General features: G+C 39.5%; 2 protein-coding genes across 14 annotated transcripts in view; one reads left to right on the forward strand and one right to left on the reverse strand.

The window, feature by feature from the left end:
• The window catches only part of APBB2 (amyloid beta precursor protein binding family B member 2), a 160,408-nt gene extending 154,720 nt beyond the window's left edge, over positions 1 to 5,688 (forward strand). For all 13 annotated transcript variants that reach the window (XM_051616923.1, XM_051616926.1, XM_051616930.1 and 10 more), the window contains one exon: positions 323 to 5,688. In XM_051616923.1, coding sequence (XP_051472883.1) covers positions 323 to 490 — 168 coding nt within the window. In that variant the 3' untranslated portion in view covers positions 491 to 5,688. The remainder of the gene's footprint in view (positions 1 to 322) is intronic.
• NSUN7 (NOP2/Sun RNA methyltransferase family member 7) lies at positions 5,391 to 22,122 on the reverse strand. The gene is made up of 14 exons (XM_051616937.1): positions 21,841 to 22,122; positions 21,133 to 21,230; positions 18,334 to 18,693; positions 17,885 to 17,943; positions 16,376 to 16,506; positions 15,035 to 15,187; positions 13,674 to 13,857; positions 11,864 to 12,074; positions 11,088 to 11,231; positions 10,250 to 10,351; positions 9,615 to 9,732; positions 8,854 to 8,971; positions 6,747 to 7,290; positions 5,391 to 5,440 (listed from the first exon to the last, which is right to left on the reverse strand). The coding sequence occupies exons 1-14, from the start codon at positions 21,972 to 21,974 to the stop codon at positions 5,403 to 5,405; spliced, it is 2,394 nt and encodes a 797-aa protein (XP_051472897.1). The 5' UTR covers positions 21,975 to 22,122; the 3' UTR covers positions 5,391 to 5,402.
• Positions 22,123 to 23,433: the final 1,311 nt, after the last annotated feature.

The following is a 23,433-nucleotide window of genomic DNA, read 5'->3' on the forward strand; positions in this document are numbered from 1 at the left end:
GAAATCTTCTCTTTCACTACATAACTTATCTAGTGCTAGAAAAACATTTTGCTCAAAGTTGTGTTATACAACCCAGTGACAACGTAGTGAAAATAATCCATGTTCAAGAATAGCTGAAGCCAGAAAACTTTTTCTCAAAGGGCTGTTGTATGATTTAGTCTCTGTAATGTGCTAATGAGCAGTGTCTGCCCACAGACCAACAGCTGGGCTGTTTGTCATGGCCAAAAGGAGGTTTGAAGAGAAAGTATTAGAAGTGTATTTTAAATGCTCTTTGAAAGTATTGGATACAGTAAGGATAGCAGAACACTTTGCTTTGTTGCAGTTACGGTATCAGAAGTGCTTAGTAGCCAGACCGCCTTCACAGAAGGTTCGACCGCCCCCACCTCCTGCAGACTCGGTGACTAGAAGAGTTACGACTAATGTAAAAAGAGGAGTCTTGTCCCTCATTGACACTTTGAAACAGAAACGCCCGGTCACTGAGATGCCATAGCTGCATCAGAGAGAAGATTCTCCTGACGTGTAACTGAAGATAACAGTAGCTACCCTAAGGAAAATGAACTGACGATGTCTGGCCTTCCACTTCAAATTGCTGATGCTTTGTCTTCAGAGAATTTATCCTTATTGAAACAATGTTAGACAAGCATGTTCTCTAGTTCTTGCCACCATCGTGTGATATGAAAAGAAGCATGAATAATTTTTTTGCTGTCAGTGAGTTACATCATGAGCGATGGAAGGTCTGTTTTGATTGTAAATACATGAACATTACCTAAACTCACACACAAAAAAAAAAAAAAATGGCCACGTCCCTCCCAGTGAACTCATGCTAAAGTCTTTGGAGTGAATGATGCCCAAGTTGGTAGTTTCACCATCTTGAGCTGGATTTGTCACAAACCAATCTTAATTTCTACAGCACTTTGCTCTGTCTTCAGCACTGGAGTAGGTACCAAGTATTAGCTACCATTGATTTACTGTAGATTAAGTACCAAGGTGGGGTTTTTTTACAGCATTACACCTGTTAGTTTTAAATTGTTTGTCAGCATTGGCCGAGCAACCACTTTTAACATCTCCCTGATGTGCTTCTGAATCTTGGTGTCATTATTTCATCTCCTGGTTATATATTATGGTCTTAGAGAAGAATCATGTTCAATACCCAACCAATGCTGAAATATCCAGAAGTGTTTTCAGTAACCAAATTGTAGGATGATCCACTGAAGCTTTTCAGCTTTAAATATACAAATGCACCCATTTGCTGTTAAATTTATTTTCCTAAATCTGTCATTAATTCATCAAAAATACCTTGTGTTTCACGCAGGGCTCATACCAATCAGGAATAAGAAAGAACTAGTCAGGAATTTTACTGTCTTAAAACTCTTGTAGAGCCTAAAATGTTCCATACCTTAAATGTACAAGTGTTTGATGAAATGTTCCATTCAGCATCTGGTTGCACAATTACCCCTTCCCCTCAGAGTTTGTTGCTGAATACTTACCATGTCACAAAAAGAACAATCATATTTCCTGTTATTTATAAAATTCCATGACATTTCTGTTAATGCTTTTGTGACAAAATAAGAAGAGTTGTCTTCTGAAAAGATAGTGCTTCAGGTGGTACAATCGATTGCTTTTGCTCCAAAGGCTTCATTTTAATTTCTTTGATCTAAACACAACTGTGGATCCTGACAAAGTCAGCCCAGTATTGCCCCTTGAAATTGTACCTCAGGCTAAACTCTCCAAATGCAGCTATGCATCTTGAATCTCTCCCTTTGCCATCTTCTACCTAGACCTGCAGATTGGTACAAATTTTTGAAATGGAACATTAAAGATATTTTTAACTAGTGTTAAAAATATTTTGCCTCCATTTATAGATATGTTCCAGATTGTAACTGTCTCCCAAGTCTGCAAAGCGGGTCATACTTTAATTTTAAAATAACATTGTCAAGGTTGTTACTACAAGAACTGTAGAGACTGTTATAAACTGTTATTTTCTTTTTATTTCCTTGTTTAAAGGAATTAACAGCAACACCTGGGCAAAGCAACTTAGGAACGCAAGGGGAAAAAATGATTCAAGAAATTTCAATGCAGAAAAATCATTAAACTCAGCCTGATGTATGAGCAAGTGCCAGGTGAAGGCTAGCTGTGCAATTATTGTAATTAAATTTAGCTCTCTAGAATACCTGCTGAAGAGCTGATCCTTTGCTGTTCTCAAATCTCTGTAGGACCACAATTCTGCACCCCAGGCACTAAAGCAGTTGTTTCCCCTCCCAAGCCTCCCATCCCTGCCACCTGTTTTGCACCAGCTTTATTGCTTGTACAGCTGGAGGAGAAGTTGCTTGTGCCAAGTAGGCAGGGAGATCAGATAGGCAGGGATAGGGGGATGTAAAAAACCCCTTCTAGCAGTGCCATTGGTTTAAACTGACCGTGAAGCCAGCTCACCAGGCGTGGAGGTGGCAGCTTGTGTAGGTGCTTGGTTGGTCACTGGTGTTGACCCTGGTGAGGTCTGAGAGAAGCAGCATAAAAACTCAGTTCCTGTCACAACTGCTGTCAAAATACGGGGGCTAACAAAGTACCCTTAGGGGGGATCGTGAGGTTCAGAGGTAAAAGTTTCTTTATTCCTCATCATGCTAGTGATTCAAAGTTTGACTTTATTTTAAATTTCCATAAATACTTTGACAGTGTCTTAAAGTTCCAGCTGGAAATGCCAGGAGTTGAGATTTGCATCTGTTCAACAACAGTGAATTTTAACTTGTATCTTTAGATTTTGTAGTTACATCTGCACGGTGTTGTTTCTCCCCAAGAGAGATCCAGACTCTCTTTAAGCTAAACCATCAGTTGGCAAACAGCAGTGTGAAGGTTCTTCTCCATGCTTGTTGTCAAGGCTATGGACATCTAGTTAGCTCTCACTAGAAAAGTGTGCAGGGAGGCCTGAGGAGAAGACAAAAAGGTATTTCAAAGGCCACAGGTCACTTGCTAATATACGGTTTAACAGTTTTGTGTCTGTTAACAAAATGTTGATTTTGCAAATACTTCAGTAGAGTGCTTAATGGTCTGACTATACGTGGCCTTTTTGCTTCAGTAGAGCTCCCTATTCTCTGGAAGATTAAATATACACCCAGGAATTGGCAGAAATCAGAGCCTAATATTGCAAAGGCAGTTATCTTTTGTTAAATATTTTGAGACACTCTTTTTACCATGGCCAAAAACGATGTGTGAATGGGGTATGTGTGTTTGAGCAACTGCCACCGTTTTAGTTGATGTTGTAGCGACCCTTCAGTTACCTATGCATTTTTTTATAATACCTAGTGATTCTGCAGCCAGGCAGCCATGTTCACTATGCCTTGTATGTCTGATGCCATATTTTAAATTAACCTGTTAAATACAGCTTAAAATATTTTTATTTTATTTATTCTATTTTTACTGAAATATCCTGCATTATTATGTTGATGTATTGTCTTTACTGGACATGCTCTTGTAACATTCTCCATTATGTATACTATAGGTTGCCTTAAAAAAGGCAGGCTTTGTAATTATTTGTAGTCACATTTTTATTGAAGTCTGTAGAAAAACCATGTAAAGCAAAGCTAATTTCTTAATTTTTCAATGCAAGTAGTAAGTTAGAGGTAAGCATCACGTGTCAGTCATGTCATTAAATGCTCCCTTGCAGAAGCAAGGGGATGTATATTCACAGTCAACGACTAAGAGATAAAAGCCTTTCTTTTGGAATCTGCAGTGCTGGCTGTAGGTTTTATTTAAGCCACTTACTATTTCATTTGAAGGGGAGCAAGGGGGTGTGGGAGGTATAAGGCTACAGAGGCCACCTACAGGGTGGTTAAACAGGAATAATAATAACTGCATGGATAGGCACAGGATCCCTTCACAGTAAAATGAGATGTTAGTGATGTACTTTGTGTGCAGTCACCTGTACCTATTGAAACAACAAGCTCTTTCATGACAGAGGAAGAAAAGCTGTGGAGTATCTAATAGCTTACACCAGTTATGTGTCACTAAGAATTCCCTATCCCTTTTCCTTTTATCAAGCATTTAATAGATCATTTAACTAGGGATCTAAAAACATTAGTAAATTACCCATGGAAAATAACTTTCTTATTTCAACAGCTAAGATGGGCTCCACCTTTCAGCATTACCATTAACCCCATTACTCCTTTCTTGGGCAGGCTAATTAACACATGGCTAAAATGTGTGCTGTACAGTCAGTAAAAGCAGGTTTGGTTTATTTTAACAGCAGTAAGAAAGAAGGAAACACACCCACTGTTTATTAGCAGGGCTCAGTTTTACATAAAGTACCTGATTGACATTGAAAAGGGCAATTTTCCCTGCTGTTGACCACTTCTCCACATTTAAATGTAATCTGTTCTGAGAATAAATTTAGCTGCATAAAATGACTGTCTCAACTTTTACTGGTCCATGAAATTGGGAAATTATTTATTTTGTTCCAAATAGTGGTTGAGGGGATGGCAAAACATTCTGGTTGTTTAGAGGCAATAGGAGTGTAATGGACAGTTTTTTATCTGGAAAGCTGAATCAATGGTTTCTAGTTGAAAAGTACAAATACATAACTGGACTCAAGACAATTAGTTACAGGAGATACAGCTGGACTGTAAAAAGTCATCTGAGGTGTTTAATTGGGCATGCAGGCTTCTACCTGCGAGCCATCTGAAGTCAGTCCCAGATGTGGCCACTGTATGATGTGCACACAAAGCAAGCTGCTGACCTGCAGAATCAAAATCTCTACTACCAGCTCCTTGATATTCTTGGTAAGACATCAAGATTCTAACTGGTATGGCCTCAGTGGCATGTCAAAGGCACAAATCAGTGAAAGCAAGATGAGGCTGACTGTGGGACAACATGATACAAAAGTAGCCCAGAAATCCTATCATCAGACAAATGTATGGTTTTTTCACAAATAATTTTAATTACATTTAATAAATGAGTTATACAGATTTTTATTATTTAGAAATAGAAATCTGAGTTTCTATTAAGCATTTAACATCCATATTGAAAAAAAACACCACAACAAAACTTGGAAAAACAAACCTTGAAATCTCTAACTTTCTTTTCATCTAACATGTAGAATTTCTCCTCCTCCGAGATGGTTTTGAAATAAAATTAAGAGGGTTGGGGTTTTTTTTCAGTTCTGTGCATTGCAAGCACACAGGTCTAGTTGTATCCTTACTGTTCATTCAGAAGCCAGAATGGACAGAGTTCATCCTTTTACTGAACAGGTAAGGAGCACAGGTTACTCGCAGGGACATACAGCAGGTGAGTGATGCCTTTGAATAGGACAGCTGGCTCAGATTAAAATGCTGGAAGAAATTTTCACTGATTCAGTGAGCAAGGATATTTATCTGATGAACAGCCAGCTGTCTACACTGCTGATGTATTACCATTCACATCCTTTCTTCTCGAGGTAGAGCTGATCTGCCTACTGGCGGGGAGGAAAAACAGATGTTAAAACACTATCTCTGGATGGGTCTAAATCCAAAACTATGTCAACTAGGTTAAGATTCTGTACCATATGGTTGACACTACTGGCAACACTTAAATATCCTAAATGCTTGTGTAGAGGAAAATTTGTCTTCAGGGCCACAGCTACCTTTGCCTTTCTATATTGCTGTGTTATCTTTGTTTCATTTCTACAACAGTAAAACCTAAATAAATACAACTCGGAAGTTCCTCTTGCTGTCATTGTTTGCCATTTTCCTTCTTTATACTGCCCATATTTAATACTAAGTCAGGTTCTTGGTAATTATCTGTGTTTCATTTTTATCCTCTGCTCAGACTGTAAGACAATTGCAGATATTTTACAGTTGTTTTATATTTGCTAGCAAGAGGGAGCAGGTTAGAAGTCCACAGCTGTTTCCAAAGACAGACAGTGTACTCTGTTCAGTCATTATTCAGCTGAATAGAAGTAAAATTTATGAAAATATCTTCGACAGTAGCAGCTCTTTTCAGCTAAGAACTGCTTGTGTTTAGAAAGTTTGTGAAAAGCAGTTACGAGCCATGCCATAGCCTGACATGATATTATGACGACAATTCAGTATTTTTAGCATGAAAGTATTTTGTATAGTTTCCAGGTGAAGCACACCTGAGTAGAAACCAACAGAACAGGTACTGGAAAGCCAGTGCATGGGCTTTAGTGTACTTGGGCAGTTGCCTATACAAAAGTTAACTGCTAGTTTTAAAATAAAGGTGAACTAACTGGCTTACTGTGCAAGGCTTACTAGCCATGTGTCACAGTCTAAATAGTAACTTATAAAAACTGTATCTAGCACTTGTAAAGAGAAATAGCCACTGAAAAAAATGCAGTCTCACAGTAAAAAAACAAAAACCTCAGTTTGAAATTTGAGTGTCCCTACAGATCTATGAGGGTCATGGGGGGAAAGCCTGCATGTTTTAATTTGTCACTTTATAAAGCACAGCAAAAAGCTCTAGTTTTGACCTCACTCCCTATCGAACCATGTATCAGTCTTATGTAGCTGAGCTGCATTCACTTTAAAGTGTAATTGCCAATTCAAAATTACTGTATAACATGGGTATTTCCATGCAAATATCCCATAATGTCTGTTTTCCAAAGCAAGATTATCCTGCAGAAAAATATACTGTAATCTAAATGTATTGTTTAATATTACACAGGAAAGTATTTCCTTCTGTGTAAAGGTAGGGACAAGGTTTGCAGATGCTTACAGCCATGTGCGAGGATGGCTGAGCACGGGCTGTAAGAGTATCCTTACCCCCCTTTGCTGCACTCCAGCAATGAAAGCAACGGCGAGTTGATATCCTGGGTTTATTTCCTTGCAGATTTAGGTGTGGTGTTATCCCTGAAGGAAAAGCAATTTCCACAGTCTTCAATGAAAGCTTTCTACGTTCTGTGTGTGCCTTTCTAGCAAGTGTCTGCCTTTCATATGTCACTTTGCCTGCGGGTGACAAAGGAGGTGTGTGCTTTGGCACTTGAGGCAGAGCTTTGTCTGAAACAGGCTTGATGGCCTTCTTCAGCTGAATGGAGCCACTTGTTTGGTTCATGGTCTTTTGTTTTACATTACCAGCTGCTTTAGAGTCTGAAACTTCAGCCTTCATCGTGGATACAACTTGATGGTACAGGAACTCTGCGGTCTTCAGCTCCGTGCCCCTACTGGTAACGTTACGTCTGTGCTGTTTTGTTTTCCGTTTCTTTTTCGCTTTTTTCTTTGAGTTTTCTACAACACTGTCATCTAGTAGTTCTTTTGCTGCAGCATGAGACAAAGTGTCTTTAGCAGACATATTTTCAGAAGTATCTTTCTGAAAAAATTCAAAGAAAATAACAATAAGCCACAACACAGAGCTGCAAACTCAATACTTTAATGCCAGATCCCTCAGAACTTACTCCACGAGAAAACTATGGCACAATCTAGCAGGAAGATTTAAATCACATGTGATAAATTATAACCAAACTATTTTATTCAAGAAATGAAGGTGACTATTGCATATCTGAGCATTTACTCTTCAGAGACTTTGCGCTCTGTGGCCTGAAGAGGGGAAGCTGAATTCTAGCCTTGGTACCACATCTCCCACATTGACTTGCTCTGTAACATGTCTGTAGTAACATGCATATACATACAGTGTGTATCAGAAACAGTTATTAAAATGCAGAAATATTATAAATAATGTTAAACATCAGTAATTTTCATGATAATTAAAATCCCTGCTCATAATGCATAAGCAAGGAACTCTCAAACTGGATTAACTGGGAACCAGGTCAACATCTATATATGGAAATAGAAGCAATGGGCAAGAAACTACTTACAACTAGCCAAGAACAAGTATTCTATAAACCAGAGATTTCTATTTAAATTATAAGTACACATTTTCTGCCCTGCATGAAGTCTTCATTTCCAGAATCACCTAAAAATTAGCAAAATATACAAACAATTGCTTCTGTGCATTAGAATTTTGACTAAAAATGACTCGAATCAACTACCTGAAACAAAACCGTTTCTCTGGAGGAAGAGAACATGGTGGACAGGTGCACACAGCAGAATTACCTAAAACCTACTAGCTTAGAGAACCAGATTTTAAAAAATATTTTACATTGGAAATAAAAAGATCAATAATAGATAACTTGAAAGGCTTTTAATGTGTGATTCTCTACTTCTAATAAAATCTTCTAATTCCCCAAAAGACACAAGCCTCTTTCAAGCACTGTAATTGCAGTTTGATAGGAAGTGGTACAAATAACCAAATAAGATCTCATATTTTCAATGAAATTCTAATGAAAACCCCCTCCCTTTCTTTTTTGGTGAAAAAAGTCCTGCTTTTCTCAGGCACGAGGAAAATATTGATGCTCAGAGATGCAAACTAGCCCTTCAAGGGATCCCTTCCTCAGGAATTATGCCAAGACTTTTACATTTACTCAGCAAAAGCCCCCCTGCCTTTCAAGCCCCATTTGCATATGCCTTAGTTTTGGAAGGAAACACTCACACCTATTTTATTTAAATTATAATGAAGTCTCAAATCCCTCCTGGTGACACTGTCTGCTTGGATACTGGTAAATCTTGGTGACACATACAGACATAACAAACAACAATATATTACCTCTAGATATTCCTAGCACTGGTGTATATCAAGAAACTGCTCTGATCATGAAAAACTCCAGAAGAAAAGGCACATGTAGGAAGCACATGTTGTACTCATCATAAAATTCTCTAAGTGGCACACTCAAACTGCTCACCTATTCTTTGTTCTTAAGACAACTAAAGAACAGCCAGGAATTAATTTTAAATGATCCGTTTCATATATCCTTTTGTGGAAAAGGACAAGTCTTTTTCTGTTGAGTGTTTCTAAATGGTAATTTTCCTAGCTTACCTCTCTTTGTAGAACAGCCAGAAAATAGCCACTGGAAATTTCGGATGGCTCCATTTTGAAAAACAACTCCGTGGAAGAATTTGAATCGGAGCAAGTATTAAAAACAGGAGGAGTAAGCCTGTAGAAAATAATAAAATGACCAGAAGATAATGTTTAAGGAGAGAAAAAAAGAAATAAAGATTTACTAAAAGTCATTTCCAAGTTGTGCCTTTCAGTGGCATTTATAGAGAGCCTATCCTCAACATAAAAAACTACCATTTAAGAAAGACATGAGAATTAATCTTTTTAGAATTCATTGTATTTTTTCCAATAGTTAAGTATATTCACCATCAGATAATAAATATGCATGAACACAAATTAACAGCTATGTTCTTTCTTAGGTCTGTGATTACTGGGTTATCAAATTGTCCATGAAGTTGGGGAATGCTCTGGAAACACCAAGCAGTAGACAGAAACTGCAGAGGTGATGACTTTGAGTTATTAAGTATATGCTCATAACAAATATTCACCTAAGCTAAAAACCTTAGGTTAGAAAAAATTGCCTATTTGTAGTAACTGAATACTGTTCTTTTCAAATTTACAGTTTCACATCAAACAAAAATACCAAAAAGGAAGAAAAAATGCACCAAAAGGACTGGAATGAAAGGCAGTAAAAAACTATTTTAAATGTTAATCCAATGCAAGACTGATCGGTCTAGGTTAATAATTATGCTATGATTTAAAGTTATACTTTTCCATAGACAAAACTACTCAGTGCATACCTATATGGTTCTGCTTGTTTTCCTTCCACTTCAGATTCCAGTGCTTTTTTCACTACTAGTTCATTTTCTTCTGGGTAAACCGAACAAGTGCAGTAAACAATAGCCTGGACTTTGTCAACTACAAAACAAACAAACAATTCCTACTTTTCTTCATACACACAGGTTTTGTAAGGACTGAAACCAGCATAAAAATTATGCTTGGATGTAATTTTTAGCAATAAAGTATATTCTCCTGCATACATAAGTATTCAAACTCTAGTGGTTTTTAATAATTAAAGTGTTCTTAAATATTTTGCAGATTTTAGCAGAAATTCAGGGCTGCTGTCCAGTATTTCTGCACAGCTACCAAAGAAACAGGAAAGAACCTGGCAGATGGAGTCATTTACAACTTATCCAAAACAGTATGACTAAGCCAGTTCTCTATACGATGTTAAAGATTATTGTATTAGTGACTGGTGAATACTAGGACAGAGATACACCTTTAAACTTATTATCATTTTTAGGGGGTTTGGTTACACACTTACTGGCAAGTAATAGAGTAATCTGTACATTTTTAACTATATAAAAACTGCTGGCAGTACAATGGAATTTATAGTACGAGGTGTTCCCAGAAATCCAAGAGCTAGCACACTTACATTTCATTGCATGCATCAACTCATTAAGCTGCCTCTGAGCAAGAATGTTGAGTTTATCCTCAGATACACATCCTTTGAAAAGGTCTCTTAGCAATCCTGCATCTAAATGAAAAGAGTTGTAAATTTACTAATGCAACTTGTAGTAGTGTCTTAAAATTCAGCTCTTTGCAGAAAATGCTTTGGTAACAGACTGGATCCTTACTGGTGCAGTGGGAAGGTAGGCTTCGTGTATTACAATACCAAGGAATGCCTAAATGATTCTTCTTTACCCTCTTTACCTGTAATCAACTACTGTCTCTTATTTGTTTCTATTTAATGAAAATTGTACAGTGAATAGGCTTATACAGTCAATAAAGGAATGTATTCAAGGGAAAATTATACATACTTATTGGTATCTTGTAATACATTTTCCAACTACAGTCTTTTCACTTGCAAAGAAAGGCTATATACACTCTGCTCCCCAGAATAACTTTCAAACTTAATACCATCGACTTGAAATTGCCTTTACAAAATGCTCTTAATATTAGTGCCACCCAGAAAGATTTTTCTTGTTGAGAATCCCAAGTTTGGCCAAATACATTCTTGCCTACTTCATGTGGAAAAATCATAATTTTTTATTCTATTTTGTATTTCCATGGTAGCCTGCATGTATGTTACACATACAGAATTATGCAAGTTGTTTAATATGTATGTTTTATAGCTGTTAAAATAAAAAGCTAAAAGGAAGAGTATTTTATACAATCATACAATTTACTGAAACAGCTATGATGTCTGGCCCACAGTGTTTCAATACTATTCCTACCAAGAAGCATGAGCTAGCTACTGTATGAAAAGTTACCTCCGTGGTCATGTACAATAAAGTCTATTGGATTGCCAACACCCAGTCCAGAGCATTGTGGTAGCAACAAGATAACTTTTGCCTTTTTAAGTCTTGGGTTTCTTGGGTCAATCTCCATAAAGTCTTCGTGTAACAAATGAACATCTGCAAAAAGGGAAAAGCTCACAGTTCCACATACAAGCAAGCCAGCCTAATTTCAGTGTGACAAAGGTGAAGAGCCTGTGGCGTTAACCAGACTTCCACAAAGCTACAGCCTGCTAGACCCACAGAAAGTGCTCCGAAGTATGTCCCACTGATTTCAAACAGATTGAAGGACTAGCTAGACCTCCACATCTTCTGCTGAAAAGACTCCTAATGGGGTTCCAGAGTCTTGTTGTATTCTGGTTTTTACCATGCCCTCAGGGTAAACTGGACAAGTGCACGGGCTTTGGATTAACACACTCAAACAGCTGAAAATCAAACTGAAATAACAGCCAAGACACCGAATAAATGGATGCAAAACTTCCCAGCTACACCAGCTGCTAAACAGCAACTACTTATATAGAAAAATTTACCCTGACATTTCAGGAGCCTGCATTAACCATGACATGGTTAATCCACAACCTTTGATTAACTTGATTGTATCTAAAGAGCTGTCAGTTCACCTTGTGGCAAAAAAATGAGTTGCTGCTGCCCTCCCCAAGTCTCATCTCTGAATTCTGATAGAATTATGCCATATTTATAGATAGCACAAACATCTGTATTACAATACGCAGACCAATGGCTTTAACACCTACTTTCACATCCCATGTGAAGGAACAGGTTGGTCAGTTCATCTGCTTTTGCTGAAGATTTCACTCCACAAACAAATATATTGGATGTGCTTTGATTTGTCAGCACTGACATATGGGCAATGGTCAGATAGGAACCTACGTGGGCCACAAGAATGTCATCACCTTCATCCAACAGCGCCTGCGAAGAGTGTACAGCAAGGCTGCGAGACTTATCCTAGAAAATAATTACATGATAATTGAGTATCACCAACTAATCTGGCTTCTATGAATGCCAAACTTCTTTTCTGATTTTGGAAAGTATTTCATTGTTTTCTTGACCTATGTGAAAGCAGAGAAGAGAAAATCTAATCATAGCTGCTAATACAGAATTAAATCAAGTACAAAACCCAAACATCTTACTAAGCCACTCACTAAGTTTAAATAATTTAATTCTTGATAACATATAGGAAAGCTTTATATCGATAGGTGAAAAGAATGTATGTATCATACATGTGTGTATCATCTCCATAAGGAGGAACTCTTGGCAACAGCCCATTCCAGAAAAGACTTAGGCCTCAATATGCAGAATTATCCTCAGAGGCAGCTGAACAGCAAAATGCAAAACTACTCACATAGGTCTTCATGGTAATTAATGTGAGAAATTAAGCCCTCGCAGATCAAAGACCAAGATTTTGCTGCCATTCAAATAACAAAGAGGCAGCTTTGAATGCAGAAAGCCCAGGGACCTCTCAACAGGAGTAAATGATCTCATACTACAGGTGATGAAGAGACAAAGATCTATCAAATGTTATCTCCATCAAATTACTTCACAAGGCAAAGACTGAAGGCTACAGGTACCATGCTTTGCACCAAATCTGGCCAACACTGATGATAAAGGGCAAGGAGAAATAAAACAAGACGCTAAACCTTTGAGTTCCCATCAGCGTCTACCTATGCACTTACAGCATTTAAGTACCCTCCCTCCCCAGCAGAGGGAGACTGGAGTTTTGAGGGTTCTGTTTTCTCACTTTGAATATTCTTAAGTAATACTCAGCATTTGTTCCTGTGATCTATGGGGCTGTCATGTATAGTTCTTTTCTGTAAGTCTTCTATTCAGATATTCATACTGAAATTAAATATTTAGTATTTAATGACTTTGTGAGTTGGGTAATAATTTTTTTAAAATTCCAGAAAATGCTAAGTATCAACTGAAAATGCCCTTTGGAATGTTTCTGCTAAGCACTCAAGAATCATCAGTCACTTCAGGTAATTTGTGGTTGTGTGTTGTTGCACAGTTATTCCAAACCATTGCTCTAAAACAGGAACGTCTGTCTAGTCTTGCCTAGATAGGCTAACAGTGGCAAGTCAGGAAAAATACCAGGGGATTTTATGAAGATTTAAGAACCACTTTGCACATAATACTAAGAACCGTCCTCATTCCACTGCAAATATGCAGCTGAAGAGATATTACAGTATTAGCAATACCATTAGCTACTAAATGGGGGTAATGCATATAGAGATATGTAGAAACTTTCCTCACATTTTCAAAATTGAGCCTGCCTCTTTGAACTGTTTTGATACTTATTTCAACTGTTTTAAGATGAAATTTAAAACATTCTACTAACTTAATTGTAGCTACCAATTATAGGCCTTAACATCTGCATGCTAAATTTAGTAAGTTAAACAGTTTCTAACCTTCTAATGATTAAAAATGTCTAAAACCTTATGAGAGTTTGTTGCTTCCTGACTGATTTAATAGGACAGTCACTCAATACATGACCTCATTGTAATGCAAAGCATTACTGTAGTTTGCAGTTAACATTATTCAACTCACCTGCAGTAAGAGTTTGCAATCTGCAAAAAGATCTAAATTAAGCAGTTCTTCTTTAAGAGAGGAAGGAAAAAACAACACATCATGGCAATATTGGTCCACACAGTATGTGTAATGGTCCAAGTCTGACACAGATTCAACTCTTGTGAATCCCTTCTTCTCCAATTCCCTGAAAACATCTTCAAGGCTGTTAATATACAACTCCGGCCATTAAATATACAAGAGTTAAACAATAAAGTTCACATTGATTATATGGATTTTGTCTGTTATTTTTTTTAGTGTGTTTGTGTCTGTCCGTGTGCATATATAGATACATATTTAAAAAATAAATACGCGCTACTGTCTACTGCTGAAATCACTCTATTTTAGGCATATAAGTTCTGGTTTGAAATAATTAAGTTAATAAGTCTGATTAAGTAGATTAAGAAAGAGGTATGAGTCTCTAGAGGATGATTCAAAGCATCAAAACATAAATTAACATATGCTTAGGAGACACTGTAGCAAATTTACTACTAGAACAGTTTAGTTCTTTCAATTGCTTTCAATTTAGCCCAGCTCTCCAATGAATTTAATGGCTTATATCTGAAACAGTCTTTGTGTAAATGTAATAAAGGCATAGATGCTGAGGTATACAATTCAAATATCATAAAGATTTAAAAGTGTATACACTAAGGCTTGTTTGTTGAAATGCAGTTTTAGACAGTGCCACAAGCTTATATGGTACATTAACCACAGGGTCAATGCAGCAGCTTTTAGCTCACGTCACAACCAGAAGACACCTTCTCTAACTTGAAGAGCCTATAACCTTAGCACAGTACATTGGTCCAACAAAAGAATATGAAAACAAAATTCTTGAATACATTATAAAATTGATTACCTAACAAAACAGATAACAAGATAATCTGGTATGGTTCATATATCAGCACAGAACTGGGAACACCAGTGTGACATACATAGTAGCCCACCAAATACAAGGATTTCAGAAAGTGTATTTTTATGTCAAGTTTATACTATCCTTACAGAATAAACACTAGTATGAAGTATTGTATCTGGCTTAACACTCTTTGCTGACCTTATGGCTTAGATTAATACACCTACTTTTAATAAAGTTTTCTCTTTCTCCATTTTTCACCATGGATTTTACTCACCCATATCATTTTTTCTTACTTTATTTCCTCATTTATTTAGTGAAAGACAAACACAAACAACAGAATAGTAAAAAAACTGTTCATAACTTTTTTACAATTTATTAACACCATTACTGGTAATAATATAACCTGGAAATTCTACCAACAGGTGTGTAGCGAACTCTATCACTTCATATGTAAAAACATCAACATTACGTGATACTTTAAAGACCCTACCTGATTTTAAATGTGTTTATCCAAGCACATAAAGGTAATGCAGAGGCCCTTTGTTCCCGCTTCCGTACGGATTCTGGTAGAGAGGATTGAATTGAAAGAGCACCGTGTTTGATGCGGTATCTTGCTAGTGCAGCTGCCAACTTGGTCTTAAAACTACAAAAACATAATGACAAGCTTAGTGAGTTTTGCGAGTGATTACACTAGCTATTCATGTGCAATATTTCTATTACAATACCATCTTGCTCAGAAAGCAGAACCAAAACTGAAGCCTCATTTTGCAAGCTTCTACAGAACACACAGTTATAGGACATTTTCTATCCCAGACAATGGGAGCTGCAAGGTAGGAGCACATGCTAAGCCTGTTTTACCTAAAGGCACACAGGACTGGAATTATGACAGATGCCTCTCAAATATGTCAATTTTCCAGCTAAAAAAAAAGCAGATATATTTTGGAACTGCAATTTTTTGAATACAATAATCAGATTTTTTTGTATGTTTGAAGATATAAATATGTGTATGGACAGAATGAGCGTTTTATAAAAGCTGACCTCTAAATGTGTACAGAAAGAACACAAGTATGATGGTAACCAGGAGTCAGTTTTATTATTATTATTACATGAAAATGATAGAGGAAATAATCCCAGTCTTTTCTTCCCATAAACTTTCTGCATATTCTTGATACGTGATAATTCAAAGCAAATAAAAAATTGCTAGTGATCTATTTTAATGTCAGGGTATATTGCTTACTGCCCTCCAGGAATACCTTGCACTTCTGATATTCATCAACTTTTTGGGCTATTCTAAATTCAGCAGCAACATAATTTTGTCCAACAAACATCTGTCAAGATCATTAACAGACCAACAAAAGAAATACCTGAACATTACTTAAAATATTTATTTTATATATCTTCTTTCCTTGTTAAATATTAATTCTTGTAAGTAATTAGAACATCGTTCCATAATAGAAGTATTGCCAAATAAATGGGTGTTACTCCATTCCATGACCTCTTGACTCTATTACAGTCATATTTATTAATGTTTACTGAGTATTTCTTTGCTAACATTGTAGGAAAAATGTTTCAATAACTCCAAAATAAGATTATACCGTTTTCTAGTAAAATAATCCACAATATAAAGATGGTTTATTAGCTGTATTTTCCTTAATTATAGGAATATGAAAGTTTCCCTTCGAACTAGGTTCTCATTTAAAATAAAAACAAAGCCCACCAAATTTTGAAGCTGCAAGACATCTTTAATATTGACAATTACTTTAAAAGACACTGGTTATACAAATCTCTATTTCTGCTAAGACATCAACAAAATAGTTCTTGGCATGTATACCTGTCAAAATAATGCTCTATTTTCTTAACTTCTGCTACAGGTTCTTCTTTATCAAAAATGTCTCGTGCTTGAAATTTTCGGTCTTGTAGATCATAAAGCATCACAACCAGGAGGCTGGTTAATTCATCTGGCTACAACAGAGAAGCAACTGGATAAAGAAAGTGACACACAGCAAGCCTTACTCCTTCAAAAAAGATCCGTAGCAAACAGCAGTCTCCCACCTGAGAGGCATTAAAAACTCCACCAAAATCCTATTTGTGAGAACGGGAAAGTAATTCCTCATGGAGAGTCAGTAAAACGCTGAAGAATTTTTTAAAAACTCAAAATACACAACTTAAAGGTTCTTTAGCTTATCAAAATTTAAAACATTCTCCTTACACAAAGATAATATATCTTAGCAACTTCTAATGTTATCAGTTTATATTTTGAAATTATTTTTTCCTCATAAAGTAGTTTCTTGAACAGCTAAGCCAACAAAAACTTCTTGCCAATCAATCTTGTGGTATCCTTCAGTATTGTAACAACCAATAAGCTCAGTTATAACTATTCTGCAGTTGCAACATATATAAAATCTCCTTCCTATGTCTAAATCTTTAGAACAGTTTAAAACTCCTTCTAAGGGACAGTAATTAACAGCACTTCAGTTACTCTTGTCTACCTGTTTTCATGGAATTATAACAGTTCTTGTATCTTAAAAAATTCTAACCTTCTCCCAAATACAACCAAAAGCAGCTAGAAAACTTAAGTTATTAGGGAAATACCACCAAACACAAAATGTTACCACATGAGTCTTACTTCCTTACAAAAACAAGACAAAAATCAAGTGTGTTAGATTGTTTGCCTGCTCACATCCATCCCCACAAATGACATCAGTTCAGATAAATCTTGTAATTTTCAAAGGCATCATAGACTAAATTGGAAGGAATAGCAGATCACGCTGCCAGCTCTAGATTTTATTTTCATGTTAAAGCAGGAAAGTATGTTGAGAGAGTAAAACGGAACAATTTTTGCCAGTACATGTGCAATACTTGTGTGCAATACTGTTCACCCAGGAAATGAAATGGGTTCAATGCATTCTTTTCTCTGATGGGCTTCAGTCCATGCTTTCCAATTCCCAGGGACAGGAAAGGAGTATGACTTTTTTTCTCCACTCACAGGCTGACACAACTGGGAAGGAAAACTCATCGAACACATCACTGAGCAAGTTTTACACTGCAGTAAATGTTATAGTTCACTTTTCTACCTTCTTTCTTTGAAAGTGTTGATTCCTAGCAGTAAGGTGCACCAGGAATTTCATAAACAACACTATCTAGTATCCTGGAGATTGGTACTTTAGACAACTAATAAAAAAGGACAGTAACATTTCAGTCTCAGGCTACCATATAGTTCAAAGCAACACATGATATTTTAAAGGATGTTGCAGAATCCGCTGAAAATATTCTAACTACATCAACTTTACATCAACTCAGAAAATACAAAATCTATTTCCTCACTAAAATGTTCACTTACAATGGAGTAGCATGGGTAAACACCACTATCTAACAATACTTCCTCAAGAAGATCTTGATCTGCAAAAAAGAAGAAAATATTGGCAATTTATGTTATGAAATCTACAAGATTCTATGGAAAAAAATTTAAAACTTATAAATTGCTAAAAAAATAAACCAAAAGTTTAACCATCATGAAAATTAAGGTCAAAGTCAATTGCAAATTAACAAATCTACATAATTTCCTTACAGCAAAAAGTATAGAGTTTAAATGTTTGATTTTACAAAATGCTACTACTTAGATATATTTACATTTCTGAGGGATATGAGTGGTCTAGTAGTAACCTGTAGTTTAATAAAACTACCCAGATCTCTGCAGGGGGATCAGGCAGAAACCGAAGACCTTGTTTTTACACACATTCTCTGCTATATAATTTCTCTTGGCAATTTTTGGAAAGGTCTTGTACTTACATTTTAGAGCACTGAAAGCCAGTTCATAGGATACACGCTGGGAATAGTCATCTTTGAAAATCAGTGTGGGAAGCAATGAGTCATCCCCATATCGTACCAACATTCTATCCTTAGGCTTTTCAGTACGAATGCCTTGGAAAATCTTAGCTGCATTCATGTATACGGCGTCGTGATAGCCGTTCTTCCCAATCACAGTCATTGTTCTCTTTTCAACAGGTCCTTTTTCATCTGAAATCTTCTTTTCACTCGAGTCTGAAGTATCATTTATAACATCCTCACGTAAAGACACCATGTTACTTTTAGAACCTGGCTTTTCTCCTGTTGCTGATTGTGTAACTGCAAGTGACAATCCTGCTGCCTCTGCAAAAAAAAAAACAAAGTTTGTATCAAATTACAACATTTTCTTTCACTAGAATACACTTTTCCCTTCATTTTCTGGTTTTCAATAGAATTTATTTTCTTTTCTAAGCTCTAGTCCCATTTATACACATATAATCTATACTTATCATAGAATGTCTTGGGTTGGAAGGGACCTCTAAACGTCATCTAGTCCAACCCCCATACAATAAGCAGGGACATCTCACACTTGAATAGGCTGCTCAGAGCCCCATCAAGCCTGACCTTGAATGTCTCCAGGGATGGAGACCCCACCACCTCTCTAGGCAACCTGCTCCAGTGATCCACCACCCCCAAATTAAAGAACTTTTTCCTAATGTCCAACCTAAATCTACCCTTTTCTAGCTTAAAACCATTACCCCTTGTCCTATTGTTACATGCTCTTGTGAACAGGTCTTCTCCAGCCTTCTTATAGACCACTTTCAGGTACAGGAAGGTCACTGTTAAGATGCCCCCAGTGTCTTTTCTTCTTCAGGCTGAACAGCCCCAACTCCCTCAGCCTGCCTTCATAGGAGAGGTGCTCCAGCCCTCTGATCATTTTTGTGGCCCTCCTCTGGACACACTCCAACAGGTCCACATCCTTCTTGTGTTGGGGGATGGACACAGAACTCCAGATGAGGTCTCACCAGGGCAGAGGGGCAGAATCACCCCTCTCAATCTGCTGGCCACACTTCTTTTGATGCAGCCCAGGATGGGGCTGGCCTTCTGGGCTGCAACTGCACATTGGTGGATCATGTCCAGCTTTTGATCCACTAGTACTCCCAGGTCTTTTTTCCACAGGGTTGCATTCTAGCATGCCTTCCAGCCTGTACTGATATCTCTGGTTGCCCTGGCCCAGGTGCAGGACACTGCACGTGGCCTTGTTGAACCTCATGAGGTTCCATCATTGGCCCTCATAGGCCCACTCCTCCAGCTTGTCCAGGTTCCTCTGGATGGCATCCTGTCCCTCTGATGTAGTGACTGCACTACCCAGCTTGGTGTCATCCACAAACTTTCTGAAGGTGCTCTCAATGCCACTGTCAATATAGTTAATGAAGATATGAAACAATACTGGTCCCAGTACAGACTCCTGAGGGACACCACTTGTCACCATTTTCAATCTGAACATTGAGCCGTTGACCACTACCCTCTGGATGTGACCATCCAGCCAATTCCTTATCTACTGAACAGTCCACCCATCAAACCCGTATCTCTCTCACTTAGAGAAGGATGTTGTGGGGGACCATGTCAAATGCCTTACAGAAGTCCAAATAGATGACATCCATAGGTCTTCCCTTATCCACTGATGCAGCCACTCCACTGTAGAAAGCCACTAGGTAGGTCAGGCACGTTTTGCCCCTAGTATAGCCATGCTGGCTGGCCTGAATCACCTCCCTGTCTTTCATGTGCCTTAGCATGTCTTCCAGGAGGATCTGTTCTATGAGAGTCCCAGGTAGAAGCGAGGTTGACAGGTTGGTAGTTCCCAGGGTTCCTTTCTACCCTTTTTAAAAATGGGTATAGTGTTTCCTTTCTTCCAGTCACCAGGGACTTCACCTGACTGCCAAGGCTTTTCAAATATCGTGGAGAGTGGCTTGGCTACTACATCAGCCAATTCCTTCGGGACTCTGGGACGCATCTCTTCAGGTGCCATTGACTTGTGTATGTTCAGGTTCCTCAGATAGTCACAATCTTTGCTTATGGTGAGAGGGACTTCATCTCCCTGCTCTCCGTCTTGTGGGCCACCAACTTGAGAGCCTTGAGAACATTGTTGAGAATCTCAGCCTTCTCCTTGCCTGCTGTTACTAGTTCACCACTGTTGCTCATCAGGGGGGATATATGCTTACTTTAACCTTCCTTTTCTGGTTTACATACCTGTAGAAGCCATTCTTGTTTTCCCTTACATCCCTTGCCAAGTTCAGCTCCAACTGCACCTTCGCCTTCCTGACCTCATCCCTTCTGTCATGGTTTGGGCCTAACCTGACAACAAAGGAACAGCCACATGGCTGCTCACTTAACTCCCCCCCCTCACACACACACTCTGGGATGAGAAGGACAAAGCTCATGGGTCTAGACAAAGGACAAGGAGGGTTCTTCACTGACTAGGGTCCCGGGCAAAACAGACTCAAGTCGGGGAAAAAACATTAATTTCACACTATACAAACACATTCAGGACACAGACTATATGCAGAGATTTGATTTTCTGTGTCTAATAAAAAGCATTGTTATTGCAGACAGAATAGCATCACTCACTAGGAATTCTCCTTTAATAAAAAGACACTACAAAAATTTCAAAGCAGCCACCATCTCTTCTAAAGAACCATCTGAGGTGCAGTGAATTCCACGTGCCTGTCCACTAAGTTGCGTATCTGTTCTAAAAAATGGATACTAGAGATCACCTAAGTGTTGATATATTTAATGTATTACCTAAACAGCTCAACTTTAAATGCAGAAAATCCATTCTGACAGTCTCCAAAGATATCATCCAACTCTCCATAAGTGAGTTTCTTAAATTTTCTACACATCTTACATAAACAATAAAATAAAAATTACTTTCCCCAGAAGCAGAAAGGGTCTTCAAGAAAAATAAAAAGCCCCAGTGTTGGTTGCATAAAAAAATATTTACTTAAATTCCACTTAAAACCTACTTAATGTATAGCCATACAGTGCTTGGATTTATCCTATTTGCTCTGGTTGCTGTAACAAGCATTTGGGACAATGCTTGGAGGCCCAGAAGTCAGGTTAAACATTCAGACGAGGGCTAATTAAGCCAAGACAAACTTAGTCACAAAGGAAAGATTAGAAAAAAACAATCAAGCACCAAACTAGTTTTCCCGTCTGGAGAAAAAGAATACAAGATACTTGTGAGGAACTTAGCAGCTGCAGCACAGAAAGAACAGCATGGATCTGATACCGACAAATACGTCTGGATATTTTAGCAGTACAGAACAGCAGTATCTGTTCTTTTTGCCAGTCTAAAATTCAAGAGGTAGTGATAACTCTGACCAAACAGAAAGCATCTTCTCTTTTGCTGCATAACTGAACTCAGTACAACCATTTGCGTGTTTTTTTCCCAACACTCCCCCACGTTCCTCAGGATAAATTACATGCCTCTTCTGACTGGCTCAGACACACCTGCTCAGCACCCTTCTTCCTCTCCCCTTTCCTGCCTCCCTCACACGAAGCACAGTGGCAAAGGCGGATGGCAGCACGCAGGACTGGAAGAGAAAGGAGGAACACAAGCTTCTGCCTTTCCAGCAGGCAACCATGAAACACTGAAACTCCTCCTAATTTCCAATCTAAACCCCTCCTGGCAGACACGAACAGTAGATCCTTCAGCGCCATGTACTGCAGCGTTCGCCGTACTAGTTTGATGGGTACGCGCGGCCGCGTCTCCGCTGCAACCCCAGCTGCCACTGTCCGCAGCGGGGCCCGCCGGGCGGCGAAGCTCCCACCGTCCCCGCTCCCAGGCAACCGAGGCGGCGGGAGGGGGGGACCAGCGAAGCCGGGAAGCCAGCCCGGAGACCACCCTGCAGCTCCGCCTTCCTGGCGAGAAACAGCCGCCCCAGCTCACGGCACACGCCGTCGTGCACAAGTCATGCAGAAATGCACACATACATAAACAAACACGCTTATTTTATAAACGCGCGAGGGGTTTCCGGAAGCACCGGGCTGCAGCGCCTTAAAAAGAACCCGTCCCGCCCACGCCGCTCAGGTGCGGACCCGTCCCTCCCGCAGCAGCCGAGGGGCCCGGCTCTCCCCGACATCAGGGCATGGCGGTGCCGGGCGCGGCGCCAGCCTCGGCCCCACCACGGCCGGGCCCGAGGGGCTGGGCGGCCCGGAGCTGCGCGGCCGCGGCCGGACGGACCGGACCCCCCGGCGGGCCCCGCTCACCCTGCCCCGCCGCGACCGGCTCCGCCCCGGCCGTTGGGAGCCGGAGGGGCCACGCGCTGTGCCCCGCGGGGGGAGCTCCCGCCGCCGCCTCTCGCCACCTGCCCCCCCCGCGCCGGGCCGTGGTTCGGCCCGCGAGGGGCGGCGGAGCGATACGAGCGGCGTGAGGCGGCCCCGGGCGCGGCCCCGCCCGGGGAGCTGCGCGGGAGCGGCGGGGATGGCGGGGATGGCGGGGATGGGGCATGGCGGGAATGGCGGGGATGGCGGGGATGGGGCATGGCGGGATGGCGCCCTGGCAGCCGCGCGGGGTCTGTGGTGCCCGAGGGCTGTCGTGGCTGCGGCTCTGCAAAATCTCCGCCAAATTTCTGCCGTGCCAGCAAGAGCTGCGTGCGCCGTTCCTTTCTAGCTTGCTTGCTTTGTTTTGGGAGGGGGGGTTGAGGGTGTTCAAAATGTTGGGGTTTAAAAAAAAAAAAAAAAAAGTTCCCCAAGCAGCATTAATTCTTGAAAACGCAATAAAAGGGCCAAGTAACCCCTTTCCATCCCTGTGGCCCACAGGTCCGGGAAGGAGTAAACCCGCTGACGCGAAGGCGGTTCTGTGCCCTGGGACGGGGCCGCCGCTGGAGCCGCTGGGTGCCCCGAACGGACCCGTGGTTTTCAGGGCAGGCACTGGAGGGAGAGGGCTTGGAGCAGGAATTGAGCCTCTGCAAGCTGCAACATGAAAAGCTGCCGTTTGGAAATGTCTTCCATCAGTAACTTAGTTTTACACTCGACGGAGTGCAGTATTAGTGAATTGTATTCCCCTTACCTCGATACACACTAGTCTGCTTTATTCTTGTT

Source organism: Apus apus, chromosome 4 (assembly GCF_020740795.1).
Source record: "Apus apus isolate bApuApu2 chromosome 4, bApuApu2.pri.cur, whole genome shotgun sequence".
In the NCBI taxonomy this organism is placed as follows: domain Eukaryota; kingdom Metazoa; phylum Chordata; class Aves; order Apodiformes; family Apodidae; genus Apus; species Apus apus.

What these genes read in the sequence shown, in the direction of transcription:
- NSUN7 (XM_051616937.1), bottom strand. Translation starts at nt 21,974, where the DNA reads ATGGTTGCCTGCTGGAAAGGCAGAAGCTTGTGTTCCTCCTTTCTCTTC. An exon ending in TTTAAAGTTGAGCTGTTTAG is followed by an intron (nt 18,694 to 21,132) that starts GTAATACATTAA and finishes TTTTTTTTGCAG; the next exon opens with AGGCAGCAGGATTGTCACTT. An exon ending in AAACAAGCAGAACCATATAG is followed by an intron (nt 8,972 to 9,614) that starts GTATGCACTGAG and finishes TATTTTCTACAG; the next exon opens with GCTTACTCCTCCTGTTTTTA.